This window comes from Mixophyes fleayi, chromosome 3, assembly GCF_038048845.1.
Source record: "Mixophyes fleayi isolate aMixFle1 chromosome 3, aMixFle1.hap1, whole genome shotgun sequence".
NCBI lineage: Eukaryota > Metazoa > Chordata > Amphibia > Anura > Limnodynastidae > Mixophyes > Mixophyes fleayi.
Genome location: NC_134404.1, coordinates 138,299,995 through 138,316,860, shown reverse-complemented (window position 1 = coordinate 138,316,860; position 16,866 = coordinate 138,299,995). Strand labels below are relative to the sequence as shown.

Genomic DNA, 16,866 nt, shown 5'->3' with positions numbered 1-16,866 from the left:
GTGAGTGCATACTTATCACATAGTAGTATTCCTATAAAGACACAGATCATTATATGTATATCATTCTTCTATACAAATATAATTCATATTATTACACTTCTAAATTGGAGAGATTATCCAAGATATAGGAGAGTTACAGAGACCCCTTATCTCCCTGCTTACCACAATCAGTTTTTGTGTTCACACCACCTTATTAATGCATTGAGCAGAATTAAAATGTCACTAATCTCTTAATATTAGTAAAATATTACATTTTCTCTCTGCTCATAATTTTGCTGCGACTCTGTATTGTCATTTCCAGCCAATAATTGTAATATTTTCCCATTCCCTTGTCCTTTACTCTGTTACCCTCTTTTCTTATTTCTTTGCATGTCTTTCTGCGTATGTCTCTTTACATTCTCGTGGTCTCCCCAGTGTTTCTCTCTCTATACTCATCCTTTCCCCCACCTCTTCCTCTCTCTGTATCACTCTCTCCCCTCTCTGCTCATCCTCTCCCCTCTCTCCTGGGTGGGTCCAGGCTGAGTCAGGATGCTGTGTCTGAGTGTGTCGGGTTGGGGGGGAGCCCGGAGTCCCCGCTGCGCCCCGCTGGGCTATTCAATGTTGTTAACAGACACTTTCCTCGGGCTGAGACCCCGCTGAGCGACTCATCAACTCCCTGAGTGACTGCAATATACTTCGGGAAGATTGGAGAGGGGGCCTGGGCGGGGGGGCTTTGTTTGCTAGCAGCGCCCCCGCCTATAAATCCAGCGCTTGACCCACTCAGCTATCAGAAGATACATCTGCTACAGGACTAAACTGTGCCCTCTGGCAGAGTGACCTGGTGCAAGGAAGCCAATTCCCTATAGGAAGAGTGACAGAGAGTGACAGGGACCCGAGCACAGTGGCAAAGTGGCACATAGTGTAACACAGGGACAAGTGACACAGTGGCAGGGAGAGGACGAAGCATAGGAAGTTTCCTACAGTTATTGCTAGTAATTGGACAGTGCAGACAAGGTAGTGGTAAAGTATCGAGGGGCATACAGGGGATTGGATTTATTGGAACTGAACCTCTAGTGACTCGCTGAGGGGTATCATGGAGATATCATATGCCCACCTCCTCTTACTGACGCTGTGGATATTGGCTGCTGATGCTTCACGTCGCAAAATTCTTCTACCCATCAAACCTGAGCAGGACCCTTTACCGTCTAAGTCCCAGATAGGTGAGTGACACTGGGAACCAGGTGATGTAAATGTATAAGACTCATGTTCATGTTAGACAGATCCGCTGTTCAGCAGGTGTTGAGGTGCAGTAGGTGAAGCAGGGGTAACGGGACCTCTATAGATCTCCGGCCAGGGGCATGTTGGATATGTGTTTAGCTGTACTTAGTGCATGACTTGTGCTGAATTGCGCTCTTTGCACATTTAGTGAACTCTGGTGTCAGGTTGTCTACCACTTTATGGCTAAGGAGGGAAGGCAGAGCTATTATTGCAGTGAAACTGTGTTTTTGAGGAGACTCGGGGAATGTTCTGTCACAGTAATCGCTCCCATAGGAAGAGAATTGCTTATTAGTTGCTATGAGAGAATGTTTATGTAACTCAGCCCCATTACACAGAGCTCTTCAGCTGCCAGAGCTTGATTTAGTCATGCCCCAGTCCGATATTCGGGGTTCTGAACTTTCTGTCAGATTCTCCCCTTTAATTGTTCCCCTTAATTCCTCAGTAACCGCAATATTGCACTAAAACAACTAAAAGTACCATCTGGCTTGCAGAACCAGTTCACTCGTTTTTTCTGTTACACACCAGCTTTGGGCACCCTGTGGATGTGCAGTTGCAGTGCAGCTGTGTAATTCTCCATAAGTCCTCATACTGGTAGGGTTTGCTACGACCTGTAGTTCCACAGCAGCTTTAGAGCCACAAGTTACCTCTGTATACACAATACTGTTTGTTCAACTTTGTTTGCCCTTTTGCCAAGTGTCTGCAAGTTGGCTGCCTGCTACTGTGTGTTTGTTTGTTTGGCATGTAATTTGCACTGTAGCTTTTTGTTTTCACTCATGCTTAGTATAATACAGGTTTTATGTGCCTCATAACGTGTTCAAACCATGTCAGTTTTTCCTATATGCATGCACTTATTTTTTAGCTGTTCCTGTTCTGCCTAGCTGTTCACATGATCCTCTCTGTGGATCATAATGGCTATGCAGGGGTTAGCAGGAGTTGTTTGTGGGATGCAGTTGGAGCAGAATTTTGTCTGGTTACAGTACCTCAGAGGCAGCGTCTGGCTCCAGCACATTCCTCTCACACACCCGCAACCTCTGCCAGGAATCAGCATAGCCAACAGCTGCACCAACTTCACTGTAATATATTCCAGAAGGGAAAAGAGGCAAAGTACATATTCTATGGGACGCCACTCTGTGTATACTGTATAACAACTGAAGAGATTGGCCACTGACACTTTGTGACTTTCTTGTCTTCATACAGGTTGTCATCTTGGAGATAAAACGTACTCCCTAGAGGATACATGGCATCCAGACCTGGGAAAACCATTTGGAGTAGCCTACTGCGTGGTGTGCCGTTGTGAGGTGGTAAGCACTGACATGGAGAATACTTTAGTTGGACGCAGTCAAACAAGAACATAAACAGAAACAGAACATAAATGTAAAAATTCTGTACCCTAGAGGTGGTATGAGGAAGCTAGGTAGAGCAGGTTAAAGAGAGAATAGGAAATGTACGTATCTACAGGTAGTTAAAGAACAAAACAATAAGCAGCCATTAGAAATGGAAAATGGTCTGGCTATTCAGAAGTAGTGAAGCAGCCAGACTGTGCAGTGATTGATTGCTAATTACTAGATGCATAATGAACTAAAAGGCCAGTAGGAGCAGGCAGTAATGTGTTAAGAGAAAGTCTTTGTTTTGTGTATTGTAAGGCTCAGTTTGTGGGCAATTAGTGAGTGGTAATAGAAAGATGCACTCCATCATTATAAACTTATTATCCCCTGATTAAAGACGTGATGCTAGGAGCTCTTCAATCAAGACCTGTTTCAGGGCAAGAAGGCAACTTAACATCATCACTTTTCTTTCATGTGCCCCTACGTCTGTTCTTCTCTAGGTTTCTTTGTGTCTAAGAGGTAAAATTAAGTAGCACTTTTATAAAAATTGTTGTTGTTTTTTTTCTTCTGTTAGCAACGGAACCGTTGGGGAAAAGAATCTGGGAAGATCAGTTGTAAAAGTGTCAAGAATCACTGCCCGACACCCACCTGTGCTAATCCCGTTGAAGTCCCTGGGCAGTGCTGCCGGGTTTGCCCCAAGAGTAAGAACTCAAGACTTCTCTGACTCCTTTCCTGTGCTGTTTATTCTACACTCTATCTCCTTTTTTGCCCTGTATTTCTCATGCTGTATTCTTCTGAGAAACTTTCCGCAAGAGTCTCTGAACTTCCATTTTGCTGTTTTAATTATGTTGTGAACTATTTACTAGTCTTTTTCTTGCCAACTTATGTAACTCTTTCTTTGACACTCTTACATGTTTTCTGTTTTTATTCGTGCAGCTCCTCCTCCTCCTCTTCTTGTGAAGAAATCAGAATTTATTTTTGATGAGTTTGAGTATTTTCAAGAAAAGGATGATGACCTTTATAACGATCGCTCCTACCTGAGCTCTGATGACGTCGGTGTAGGGGAAAGTCGAACAGGTAACAATCACCAGTCTGATGTGGAATATATTGATAGATGGACAGATTTTTTACAAAGTTTTGTTATATGAAACAAATAGGCATAACAGTATTGTTGAGCACATCTTTGAAACAGCTTTTATTTATTAAGAAAGGGGGTGTGGCATAGGGACACGAGCCAAATCCTCACAATGATTTGGGGACAGGGATCAAAACCCCTGCATTAACTGTTTCATTGCTTACTAGTCAATTCATACTCTAATTAACTAGTTCCATATTATGGGTTGTGATAATCTGAAATCATTTCTGGGTATATTATTACTTTTCAATATGATTAAGTATAAATCAGTCATTACATGCTACTCTTGCTTGACTATCATGTTGTCTTGTTATACAATAATATATGTATATGTTAATATGTTTGCAAACATTCATCATCCATAGCACAGCATGTCATGTTGTATTTGTGTGTTATGCTTTGACAGAATATGTCGCCTTTTTGACTGCTTCCAGCCGTGCTTGGCCCCCAGTCAGCAGTGGTCTTGCCAAAGCTAAATTCAATTTGCAACGTTCCAATCTACTCTTCTCCATCACCTACAAAGGGTCAGAAAGCATCTGCATGTTAATCTTGTTTGTTTGGTCTTTCTCTGTCTTGTCTTTATCTCCCTCATTGATGTTTCTCCTCACTGCTTCTGGACGTTCGTTCTGTTTTACTCACATATTTACTCTGCTGCTGTTTTAATTGTTCAGTCACATTGTCTCTCCCTTCTTTCTATCTCGCACTATTTCACTGTCTGTTTTACTCTCCTCTGAGTTGTGTGGCTGATTTCTGTTGTATCCTTTCCATACAGTTCCCTTCTCTTTATTAATTTGAGTCATATTTAAAAGTCAAGCTCTACAATCACAATCAGAGTCAAGTTCTACAATCTACCTTTTGCTGCCCATCCATATGTCTTCTGGCTTTTGTGATTTAAACCTTTTTCCCATATAGTGCTATCAGTTCATGTTTACCATTCACCTGTGATTACCACAACTATCTAACTATATTGATGTAATCTTTCTGTCACTAAGGATGGACAACCTTTCCCGTGTTCGTTTCTCAGACTCCGACGGCACTGTGCTGTTTGAGCACCCTGTGCACAGAGTTGGGTACCCACCCAGTGACACAGTAAGTAAACATCTTTGTTTTCTCTGTTTTTTTGACAATCATCTTTACTCTCCACCACTAATGAGACTATTTTATATTCCAGATCTGTGGTATATGGAGGTCAATGCCTCGCGCATCTCTGCACCTTCTGCGTTTGGGACATATTGTGGTTTCCTTGGTCACCACAACTCTTTCCGAGCCTGAAATCTCTGGCAAGATCGTCCGTCACAAAGCTCTGTTTTCAGGTAATGGCACAGAAAGCAAACATACCTAAACTGGGGAAAATATTACAACACAGGAAAAAAGTGTTATAATATTGGACAGAGTACAGACTAGATGCATACTGTATTTATAAGGTGTGTACCTATTGCTAAGGAGAAAAAGAACCAGGGAAATACAAAGGCAATGTTACTGTACAAAGCTTGATAGCAGTGAGACAGGGAATGCAAAGAAATGTCATTCTGATTGTTGTGTCTTATTTGTTACAGAGTCTTTCAGTGCCCTCCTAACACCAGAAACCCAAGAGGAATCATTTCAACGAGGTCTTGCAATGCTGACACTTAGTGATGTGGACGACAATCTACACTTCATCCTAATGCTCAGAGGAATACAAGGAGGAGAAACAGGTGAGAACTTTAGAGTCTGCAAAAAAGGAAAAGAGGTGGAATATAGGAGGTGGCATAAGATGACCACACAGAACCAGGGGTAGCCGGCCTGTTTACCAGTGCAGTCAGAGATTCCAAAGGAGAAAAAAAAACAGTGATGCAGTTAAGAGTTCATAACCCACATTTATTAACCCTTTGAGGCCAGAGGACTATGACCATGCCAATTTTCATGGCTTTGCACTGTGTTTGTTTTGCCGGGAATTGCTTTTAAATTTCTCTTTCTACCCAAGCTATTTTTATTTTTTTTCCACAGGTAGAGGTTTATTTTTTTGTAACATATTGCAATAGATATATTTTTATTTTAGAACCAATAGTCAGGGAAAATTCCATAATGTTTTCCAATATTACTTTTACATTTACACAGCAATCCTAGAAATTGACTCTAAATTGACTAGTACAGGGATACCAAATATGTAAACTTTTAAGGTCTTAGGGAGTTTTAGGGACGGAAGGAGGGATGTGTTTTTACAGTTACTATTAGATCTATGTCAGCAAAGATCTAATACTAATATCATGCATGCATTAGTGGAGGCAACTATTCCAACAAGGACACAGACCTGTTGACCTGGAAGAAGTCTGTAGTGATGTCACATGGTGTTACCACTGGGGAATCCTTGTATAAGGCAGAATTACTACAGTGATGTTGTACTGTACAAGCAGCTTTCAGTTTTGCTGTTTGCAAAGAACGCGAGTTTGTTGTCCCATTGCTACACCTGACATATGTAATTGACAGCTGTGCAGGAGAGAGAGGCGTTTACGCAGGAGTATAATCCCTTCATTTCCGTTATTACATTTAAAAATGTCAAACTGCACTAATGCAACAGCATATGTGGCATTTCTAAACACCATATTGCATTAAAGGGTCTGAGATATCTATATAAGCCAGCACAGTGTTTTTGGTGGAGAATGTTGTGTGGAAACGCCCTCTTTTCTGGTACTCTACCAGGATGTGGTTGTTCTGTCAACGTTCGGGAGGAATAGGGGAACAATTTAATCACATGTTGAAAAATAAAAACAGAACTTCTGCAAAAGGGAAATAGCTGTAAACCTGTCTAACGTGAGGCTGTACTGCAGAACTTGTATAGTGGAGCAAATAGCACGAAAACAAATCCACTGGGAACTGTGAAAAATGAGTAATAAAAAGGGAGTGATTTGAGGAAAGGAATTTGAATTTTGTTTTTGAAATTTCTTTTATATCTCTTGATGTTTCTTTCCTTTCATTACAGAACGGATTCCAATAACTGTGCAAATCTTACATCAGAACCATGTAATACGGGAGCTGTATGCCAATATTACTATACAGGTGAGTCATACATGTGTTTCATGACTGATAGTGTAGTATGCTCACTATTATAGTGTCCATATGTATAGTTTGTGGTAATTCACTGCATATTTTGTATAATTAATTAAATTATTTCACCTTTTCCCTTATCTTCCTCAACATTTGCATGGCTTTCATTACTCACTACTAATGTCCATGACAGGAACCAGACTTTGCAGAGGTTTTGCCAGATCTCTCCAGCCGTGAGATGCAATGGCTTGCTCAGGGACAATTGAAGATCGCAGTGCTGACAGAGGGAAGACATGAACAGCACATATCAGGCGTCATCACTGTCAGGAAGTCATGTGATAGTAAGTCGAAAAAACACTCTTGTGTCACATGATACAGGTGATCCTAGTTGGGTGATTCAGTCAGGTTATAGAGATTGCACAGGATTGACACCTCAAGCTGAATTGTATAATTGCGTTATTTTAGTGAAATTGACCTGAAAGACCAACAGTAGAGGTGTAGGTGTGTGTACTAGGCCAAAAAGGGCATCAATGATTATATTCATATCTGCTCTTGTGACGCTCTTCACCCTGCTATCGCTAAGTATCCCAACTGATTGTATTAAATAATGCAGTTTAGCCGGGGATATCCATCCCCTTTTAAATAGCACAAAGCAAGGAACCTGAACAAGGACTACTGTGATCTATTATAAGGCCTGCTCCTGAAAACAGTAAAAGTGTCCAGAGAGGACAGCTAGTGCTGTGCAATTCTTGATATACAAAAGTTTACCATCAAATACATTGCTAAGAAGTCTACCTTCTCCTATAGGAGGCAGATTTGCTATAGGCAGTGGCAGACATTATACTGATTGTGACATAGTTGTTGAATGGTAACATGTTTTGCAGTAAAGCAGATGTAAATATAGCTGATGTAGTAGACTGACATATGCATTAAATTGAGGCACGGTTGGTGGTATAGGTTTTCAAGTGAGTCAGAGATTAAAGTTAAATGTTAGCTATAGTGCTAGACACGCACATTGTAATATATGTCCTTTAATACCTTAGTCCTGCAGAGTGTGTTGTCAGGAGGTGACGCTTTGAACCCCACAAAGACTGGATCAGTGGGCTCAGCAACCATCACCCTACATGAGAATGGAACACTGGAGTATCAGGTACAGTGTGTGGAAACGTATTTCTTGGATCCCTAGATACTTATTTTCGTGGTCTAACTGGGATTTTGGATTTTCACTGGAGAATGTATCTGATTGAGGGCACTTCACTTCATCCTTATGGTTTTAACTGGTACCCATTATAATTCATGTCCTCTGTTTACAGCTTCAAGTCGCTGGTATCATGAGTGCAGTAACAGCAGTAACCTTGGAGACCAAACCTCGAAGAAAGATTAGGAGAAATATTCTACATGATCTTACAAAGAACTACTTTGACGGGAGAGTAAGTAAAAGCATATAATGGCTTGTGACTGGAAGGGAAATTGTTCAGCAGAAGTTATACATGGAGGCATGGTTTGAGAGAATATTTAAAATGTAAATAGTGCCCCTAGAGGTAATCTAGTGCTGTGCATGCTCATATAGTAAAGTGACGATGGGTATAGTTGATGACGTGTGCTGCTATCTCACTGTACAGTACAGGAGGTGCTGGCACGTTGATATTGAATGCTGGTACAATCACTATATGCAGGGACTTCAGTGCTTAGAAGCACAGCTGGTGACAATAGGTGAATGCCCAATAACAACATATATACCATTTAACGTCACTTGTTTGCTTCTCCAAATAGGCTTGGGGCTTATGGACAGGCGCCAATGCTCGAGACCTGCATATGCTACTTCAGAGTGAACTATTCTTCAACATAATCACAAAGGATTACCAAGAAGGAGAGCTGAGGGGGCAGATCACACCTTTACTATACAGCGGGTTGTGGGCAAAGCATGAGGGTGAGTTTGAAAACATCACTGAATATATATATATATATGTTTGACAGCTTACATACCGTTGTTGTGGGGTTTTCTCTCTATCTATTATCTATCTTTGTATTTAACCTTTATCCCTTCATATGCGCTATGTTTGCAGAAACAGTGGCATTGTGGGGTATACACTGCTGCCCGTTCTGTTTGACTAAGTCTGAGCTTGTCCCATACCCTTTATTCTACTCTTTAAATCTTTTTCTCTATATGCTATTCTGATCCAAGTCTTATAATCTCTGTTCTTCAAAGTGTGAGGTGGGTCACAACATGGAATCTGTCTAGATTAACCCTTTGCTTGAATCTTCATGAGCATCATACCGTCTGTCCTCATTCTGCAACTTTTATCTGCTTGGCATTTAATGCGTGTTGCTTTGTTTATGTAGAGCTTCCAATACCTTTGGCTGGTCAGTTCGTCTCACCACCTCTCAAGACAGGGTCGGCAGGCCATGCCTGGGTGTCTCTGGATGAGCACTGTCACCTGCATTATCAGATTGTGGTGACTGGACTGGGACGTGCGGAGGATGCAACACTGAATGCACACTTGCATGGGTTTGCCGAGCTGGGTGAGGTCAGCGAGAGCTCCAACGGACACAAGAGGCTGCTGAAAGGTTTCTATGGATCAGAGGTGAGATTGCAGGGGCGAGATCTGCGGGACTGAGAGTGAGAGAATAAAGGTCATTTATAAAAGTGCAAAATGAATTGCCTCCAGCAGTGCACATGTTATTTGCCCCTAACTTGTGCATTTGCACCTGTTTTTTTTTATAGAGAAGCATATGGGTTTGTGGGCCAAGATAGTAGCATCTGAAGGGGTGCAAATTTGACATCTTCTGATGGTAAAAGCCAGGGTCGGATCTAGATAAAAAAAAAAAAATTTGGGGTGGGGGGCGATTTAGGGGGGGGGGGGGGGGGTTTAGTCCCTGCCCCCTTTTTGATAACTAAGTCTGCCTGCGGTTGCACACTATGTGCAGGTCCGTTCGGCAGAGACAGGCAGGGAGAGTGTGCTCCCTGGCTGTTCTGATTGTGTTTAATTAGAGCAGCTGGACAGCACACTCTTCCTGCCGAACGGACCAGCACATAGTGTGCAGCCGCCAGCAACAAGCCCCTGAAAGGGGGGGGCGATCGCCCCAATCGCTCCATCCTGGATCCGCCACTGGTAGAAGCTGGGCAGATAGTCCCTTGCTGAGTATGAGCTAGGCACATTTTGCACCAAATAGAAAAAAACAAGGTTGGACACGACACATTGAAGGTAGCATTCCTGTTTATCGAGGGCTGTAAAGCATTTTTCTCCCCACAAAGGGACATGAATATTACACATACCTGACGATGGTAGTAACCATCCTTCAGTCTATACTCTCAATGGGATGCTTTTTGCATCTTCTAGTTTCACTTTATGTGGGAAAGAGCATTTCGACCAATATAAAAAAATTAAAACACACAAAATTGACACATGTAGTAGAGGCAGTCCTGATGGTCCCTTACATAATTAATTTAATATATAATTGAGGCGAAACCGAGCAGTGTTTTTGGAGAAAAACTGAAAAATGTACAAATAGATTTTCATGGGGCAATTTCTAAGAAACAGAATGTTTTGCACTTTTGTAAATGACCTATCGTGCCTATGGTTCATTACCTGAGGGTGTGGAAACTTTCTATTTTTTTTTCTGAATGTGACAGAATTAGAAAGCATGTCATTACAGGAAAATGTGGAGGAATAAAAATGGAAGACTCTACAGCGTTAGACTTATCTGTTATAAAAAACAACAACATATATCCGTCAGGTCCATTCCATTTGTGATAATTCTATTCTTATATCAAGCAATAAATAATCACATTATTACTCTCACCTTTAATTTTACCAGGCTCAGGGTAGTGTTAAGGACCTTGACCTAGAGCTGTTCAGTCACCTGAACAGGGGAACAGCTTTCATTCAAGTGAGCACAAAGTTAAACCCACGTGGAGAGATTCGGGGTCGGGTGAGTAACAGTAACTGTTTATGCTTTGTGTTTATCTCATATGGCAGCTCCTGAACTTGGAAATACATTTCCGTATTCAATTATTTTTTATTATATTATAATTTCATATCACTAGAAACAGCCCCTCATGATTATCTAAATATCTATTACATGAAGTGAAGGGGATGGGAAGATGTTAAATGTTAAACTGTCAATACCAAGAAAAGTTTGTTTAATACTTTATCGCTCCTCCCCTGTTCCTTTTCTAACAGGTACACATTCCGAACAGCTGTGAATCTGGGGGGGTGACACTATCTCCTGAGGACGCAGAGCGTGAGGCTATCGAGAAGAATAATAATCGTAGCCCAGAAGAGCTCCGGAAGGATCCTAGATCTTGCTATTTTGAAGGCAAACTGAGGGCTCATGGGGCCCGATGGGCCCCTGACTATGACAGGAAGTGCTCTGTATGCATCTGTCAGGTGAGGAGGAACCTAGTATATGTAATGTCATGTAGTGTGTGCCATCGAAGACCTGGTAAGGTGTAGATATGTGACTGCATTGTAATACGGCAGACTGGCGGTGGTTTTTATTGATGAAATGCTCACCCCATTATCAGCACTAAATCTAACCACATGCAGTGGTTGGAAGTGTATAGGTAGCACGTGGCTACAAGTCTTCATCCACGCCCTTTAACTATTGCACTACTGAAAAGTGGAGAGGATCTATAATCAGGAATTATTATTTATTGTCGCAGTGGGTTATTTTATACTGTCATGAGTTTATTTTCTCTGTGGGATCAGAAGAAACTTTTAAAACATTTCCAATTAAAGGCAGCATTGGGTGAATAATAGAGTGTGCCTGTTTCCACACGTGGCTTCTTCATGTTGGCTTATATTGTGTTGAATAAATAACCCATACATTTGTAATGGGCTACTTGTCACCTTGAGATTAGATTAGGAAATTTTAGGACTTGGTGATGACTAAATGATTGTTAATTATGTACTGATATATAAAACCACAGATTTGAAAGAGACTTTACTTTTCTCTTCATATAACTGTAAATCAACCAAGGCATCTGACGTACATTACACTAGCAGTTATGTAATTACAGAGTATTTACCCTGTCTCAGTATGTATGGAATGAGCCTCATAAAATAATGCTCTAAACCAGCTGTCTCATTTAAGGATTTTACTTTCTGTATATGTAATTAAGTAGTTAGCCAAGCCGTAAGGGGAGACACTATATACACTGAGGTTTTGGATCACTGTTGAACTGTCTAATTGCCTGTGTTATCTCTCTTTTAGAAGCGCACAGTAATCTGTGACCCCATCGTGTGTCAACCTTTGAACTGCACCCAATCCGTCCATTTGCCTGACCAGTGCTGTCCGGTGTGTGAAGGTGAGTGGTGACTTGCAAACAATCAGGAACAATGTTCCTCTGGGCCTTTGGTAACTTAAGCAGAAATGAACTAGAAAAGAGAAATGTTTTGCATGGTGTAGTGGTGTACAGGGTATTACAGATTTCCGTGTGGCACAAATTACAGTAATATAACAAAGGATTTGAAGAGGATTCCAGTGATAGAGAAAAGTAATTTTCAATACATTTTAAAAGGTAGATAGGGTGTCCTGTAGTTATCATCTTCCAATCTGTGTAAGATCAATATACTACTTTAAATCACAATTTGTTTTGATTTTCTTTTCTGTTCGTTTTGCTCTATAATTCCCCTTGTTTTTTTCAGAGAAAAAAGAAAACCGAGAAGTGAAAAAACAAGGAAGACCCCAAAATGAAGGTGAGACAGATCATTTCCCCTTACATTTCCTCTGTGTACTCCAAAGTCCACTCTTTCTTCCTCTGATCTCATGTCCCTGTCTTTCCATAGTAAGCTTTCTACTCTCTTTCAGGGTGTTATTTTAATGGATTATGGAGGGCAGCTGGAACACGTTGGCATCCAGTGGTTGAACCGTTTGGTCTGGTTTTATGTGCAACATGTTCCTGCAAGGTGAGATTTACCACAATCCCCTGAGTGCTCCCTACCAATCTCTGCCTCAGCTCTACTGATCCATTTCTTTCTTTACCAGAGCTCCTCACAAGACCTACACTGTGTAAGAGAGACCTGCCCACGGCTTACCTGTGCCAATCCCATCCGTGCCAATCCCATGGACTGCTGTAAGAAGTGCCCAGGTAAGAGAAAATGAGAGGAAAAGCAAATCTTACAAGGTGCCACATGCTAAATAGATTTACAAATGACAGTTTGAAGTGAGGAAAGTACATGAAAATTTCAGGTAGAATAGTTAGGACCGTACTACATGAAGTGGTATTTATTGCTATACATGTCTGATAATTCACCACATACTATAGTCAAGGTGATCATTTCCGCATGATTAATTCATTGTTCCATATAGATTAACATATTGCATTATGAGACCAATAGACTGTTCTCCTTTGCAGTTGAAGAGCAAAACCCCTTGGAGTTGGTGGACAGAATGCAGTCAGATGAACCACGACAATGCAAAGTTATGGGTCAACTGTATTCAAACAATAAGAGATGGCACCCGACACTGCCGACACATGGTGCGGTGAAATGCGTAACGTGCGTTTGTGTGGTAAGTGAGAAAAATGGTAGAGAATAAGTTGGAAAAAATGGATTAGTGAAGCAAATTACAAAAGTTAACATGTAATGGGATAATATTATTATAGAAAGAAGCAGGTGAGAAGCATGATTGCTCAGTGGTTAGCACTTCTGACTCACAGCAATGAGGTCATGAGTTCAATTCCCAACCATGACCTTATCTGTGTGGAGTTTGTATGTTCTCCCCGTGTTTGCGTGGGTTTCCTCTGGGTGCTCCGGTTTCCTCCCACACTCAAAAAACATACTGGTAGACTGCTATCAAAATTGACCCTAGTCTCTCTCTGTGTCTGTCTGTGTTAGGGAATTTAGACTGTAAGCTCCAATGGGGCAGGGACTGATGTGAATAAGTTCTCTGTACAGCGCTGCGGAATGAGTGGCGCTATATAAATAAATGGTGATGATGATGATGAAATAATGATCAGAGGAGAACAAAGCATTTGCAGGTTAAGATGGTGGAACAAAACAAGTGATTGCAAATGATTAAAAGAGATTGGAAGACACCATTGATGATGTAACGTACCTCTGGACAGGAACAAGATGTGACTTGTATTTATCTTTCCAGGATGGAGTTCCTCAATGTGAAAAACAGAAATGGAAGTGCACTGACCCTGAATGTAGTGCTAGTGGAAAGCAGGATAGCATTTGCTGCAGTGAGTGCCAAGGTGAGTTTGTGTATCATTGAAAATACCAGTATTTCAAATTATGCTGCCCCGTGTCAGTGTTTCTCACACTTAGCTTATGTGCTGTCATTATCTCAAAAAATATACCTTTATTTTATTATATTTAAGCTGATATCAACCAAGTTTCTCTCACAGGTAATAGCCAGGATGAAGATGAGAAGTTCAAAACAGAGGAGCCTGTGAGTACATGGAGCTATTAGATATGTGAGACAAAGACTTTTGGGAAATAAGAAAATCCTCATGAAAACTTCAAGACAGCTGCAAGATTCTGATGTCATAACTTCCATGGAAACTCTATTTCAAGACAATTGCAGAACTCTGTAATGCTATAACTCCCCCTGGCTACTCCGTGTCATGACAGTTACAGGACTCTGTATTTTCATAACTCCCCCTGGCTACTCCATGTCATGACAGTTACAGGACTCTGTATTTCCATAACTCCCCCTGGCTACTCCATGTCATGACAGTTACAGAACTCTGTAAGGCCATAACTCCCCCTGGCTACTCCATGTCATGACAGTTACAGCACTCTGTAATTCCATAACTCCCCCTGGCTACTCCATGTCATGACAGTTACAGGACTCTGTAATTCCATAACTCCCCCTGGCTACTCCATGTCATGACAGTTACAGAACTCTGTAAGGCCATAACTCCCCCTGGCTACTCCATGTCATGACAGTTACAGGACTCTGTAATGCCATAACTCCCCCTGGCTACTCCATGTCATGACAGTTACAGGACTCTGTAATGCCATAACTCCCCCTGGCTACTCCATGTCATGACAGTTACAGGACTCTGTTATGTCATAACTCCCCCTGGCTACTCCATGTCATGACAGTTACAGGACTCTGTAATGTCATAACTCCCCCTGGCTACTCCATGTCATGACAGTTACAGGACTCTGTAATTCCATAACTCCCCCTGGCTACTCCATGTCATGACAGTTACAGGACTCTTCTGTGATGCCACAACTCCCCCTGGCTACTCCATGTCATGACAGTTACAGGACTCTGTGATGCTATAATTCCCTCTGGCTACTCCATGTCATGACAGTTTCAGGACTTTGTGATGTCATGATTCCTCTGGCTACTATCATAAAACGATTACAGGACTCTGTGGAACTTTGCCGGATTCTGTGATGCTATAACTGTTCTTGGCTATGTCATGTCATGACAGCTACAGAACGCTATGATGTCTTTCCCCTTGCTTCTTCATGTCAAAACAACTGCAGAACTCTTTGATGTCATGACTACCAGTACTTTGTTTTGATTATCACTGAAGACACGGGAGGTTTAAGGTGTAAGCAAGAACCTAAAATATGATATCTTGAGATGCATTATTTCACAAATTAGCTTGTCTGTCTGAGTAACACCAGCCAACCCAGGGAAATGTCAGTTCCCAGGATGACTTGTGGAACAGCGCATATTGCTGGGAGATGCTCTGAAGATATAATGAGTGCACAAGTGCACTGATCGGCAGGATGGTTTCAGAGACATTAAATACTTTAAAGGCTTGGATAAGAAGTTATGTGACAGACAAAGATTCATTGTGGATGTGGGACGAACTGTATGTACATACGTACATACTTAATGTGGGTATATATAGTGAATGTATGAACATACACATGTATTTGTTGTGTTTTGTTTTTTTAAAAACTTTTGAAGAACTTGTATTATTTATAGTGTTTTCAGTGGATGCAGCCACTTTGCAAATTAATTATTAATTTTGAATGTATTTATTGAACTGAAATAAACGGCAAAAACTTTTCCACCTATGTATGGCTGTTTTATAGCATATTGCTGGTTTGAAGGAAGAGGTGCAGAATACAGTTACTGATATATTAATGGCGGCAATTGTAAGATGACAGAATAAAATGCCTGGTGAAAGGTAAACTGAAAATGCTAAGATCATAAACATGATCAACCTCTAAGGGATTCTGACAGATGCAGATATTCATCATTGATGTCATCATGTCAGAACTGTTCACTACCTGAATTGTGTGGTCATCCTGATCTTCAAGAGAGCTTTCCATTGTTATATACAAATTCATTGATACCTGTGTCTGGCATGGCACCACAGCGAAGTTTTGATGATGCTGACACATACAATCTTAATGCAAGCGATCTCTCCCTCCTAATCTCTAGAACTGTGGCTGTTGCCTTCAGTAACTGTTTGATGTATTTGGCGTTTTGGCCAACATTAGGGCTTTTTGCCCTTAGATAAATATATGCCCTTTCAGACACATTTACTGTACCCACAGAAATTGACCCCAGTAAAATATGCAGTGACTACATATTTGTGTAAAGCACTTGCGTGCAATATTCGTAATGGAAGACAGGGCTGGTGGTGGGTGAACATAATTATTAGGGGTTAATGACACCCACTTTAACTTGTTCATTGGTAACTAACAGGTCAGTCAAATGACATAATGATACAACATACATTAAAATGCATATAATAATTGCTCAACTTTGCATTAAAGGCAATAGAGGATTCATCATACAAAATCCAGCAAAGGTAGAGCTTGAAAATGTTGTTAAAATGATATTAGTCCCCTAATAGCTCTAAACCTCATCCAACATTCAGGGGGGAATTCAATTAGCAGGATTTTTAGAGAAATCTCAGCTGATTTTTCCTCGCACCTCTGTGGGTGAAAATGAGCAGTGATTTTGCCGTAGTAACGGTAAAAATGTGCAACTTTGATGTTCTGAGGAACATCTAATTGAATTTTCCCTTAAGTAAAGAAATCAACTCATTTTTTCTCCAGGATTTCATCTGCCTGGGCTGGATTATTCCAGGGTTATACAGCTAGGAAAGGAGATTTCCAGGGAAGAAATCTGGGAAGGCCCCAGGCCCGAATGGCTTATCAGCAGGCTAATATAAAACATTTAAACATATGCTCC

At 41.1% G+C, this 16,866-nt stretch overlaps 1 protein-coding gene across 1 annotated transcript; it reads left to right on the top strand.

Moving 5' to 3' along the window:
• Positions 1-528: 528 nt before the first annotated feature.
• On the top strand, positions 529-15,713 carry CHRD (chordin). Its single transcript, XM_075202452.1, has 23 exons — positions 529-1,199; positions 2,455-2,558; positions 3,157-3,283; positions 3,519-3,659; positions 4,124-4,241; positions 4,710-4,806; positions 4,889-5,030; positions 5,274-5,411; positions 6,677-6,753; positions 6,935-7,082; positions 7,785-7,891; positions 8,055-8,171; positions 8,515-8,671; positions 9,085-9,326; positions 10,561-10,674; positions 10,926-11,132; positions 11,959-12,052; positions 12,393-12,443; positions 12,556-12,653; positions 12,733-12,835; positions 13,103-13,257; positions 13,846-13,945; positions 14,099-15,713. The coding sequence occupies exons 1-23, from the start codon at positions 1,073-1,075 to the stop codon at positions 14,161-14,163; spliced, it is 2,829 nt and encodes a 942-aa protein (XP_075058553.1). The 5' UTR covers positions 529-1,072; the 3' UTR covers positions 14,164-15,713.
• The last annotated feature ends 1,153 nt before the right edge of the window (positions 15,714-16,866 follow it).

Bases quoted from the DNA above. Each gene is read 5' to 3' on its own strand.
- CHRD (XM_075202452.1), top strand. From the start codon at position 1,073: ATGGAGATATCATATGCCCACCTCCTCTTACTGACGCTGTGGATATTG. The intron at 1,200-2,454 runs GTGAGTGACACT...GTCTTCATACAG, and splicing joins ACCGTCTAAGTCCCAGATAG to GTTGTCATCTTGGAGATAAA. The intron at 3,660-4,123 runs GTAACAATCACC...ATGCTTTGACAG, and splicing joins TGTAGGGGAAAGTCGAACAG to AATATGTCGCCTTTTTGACT.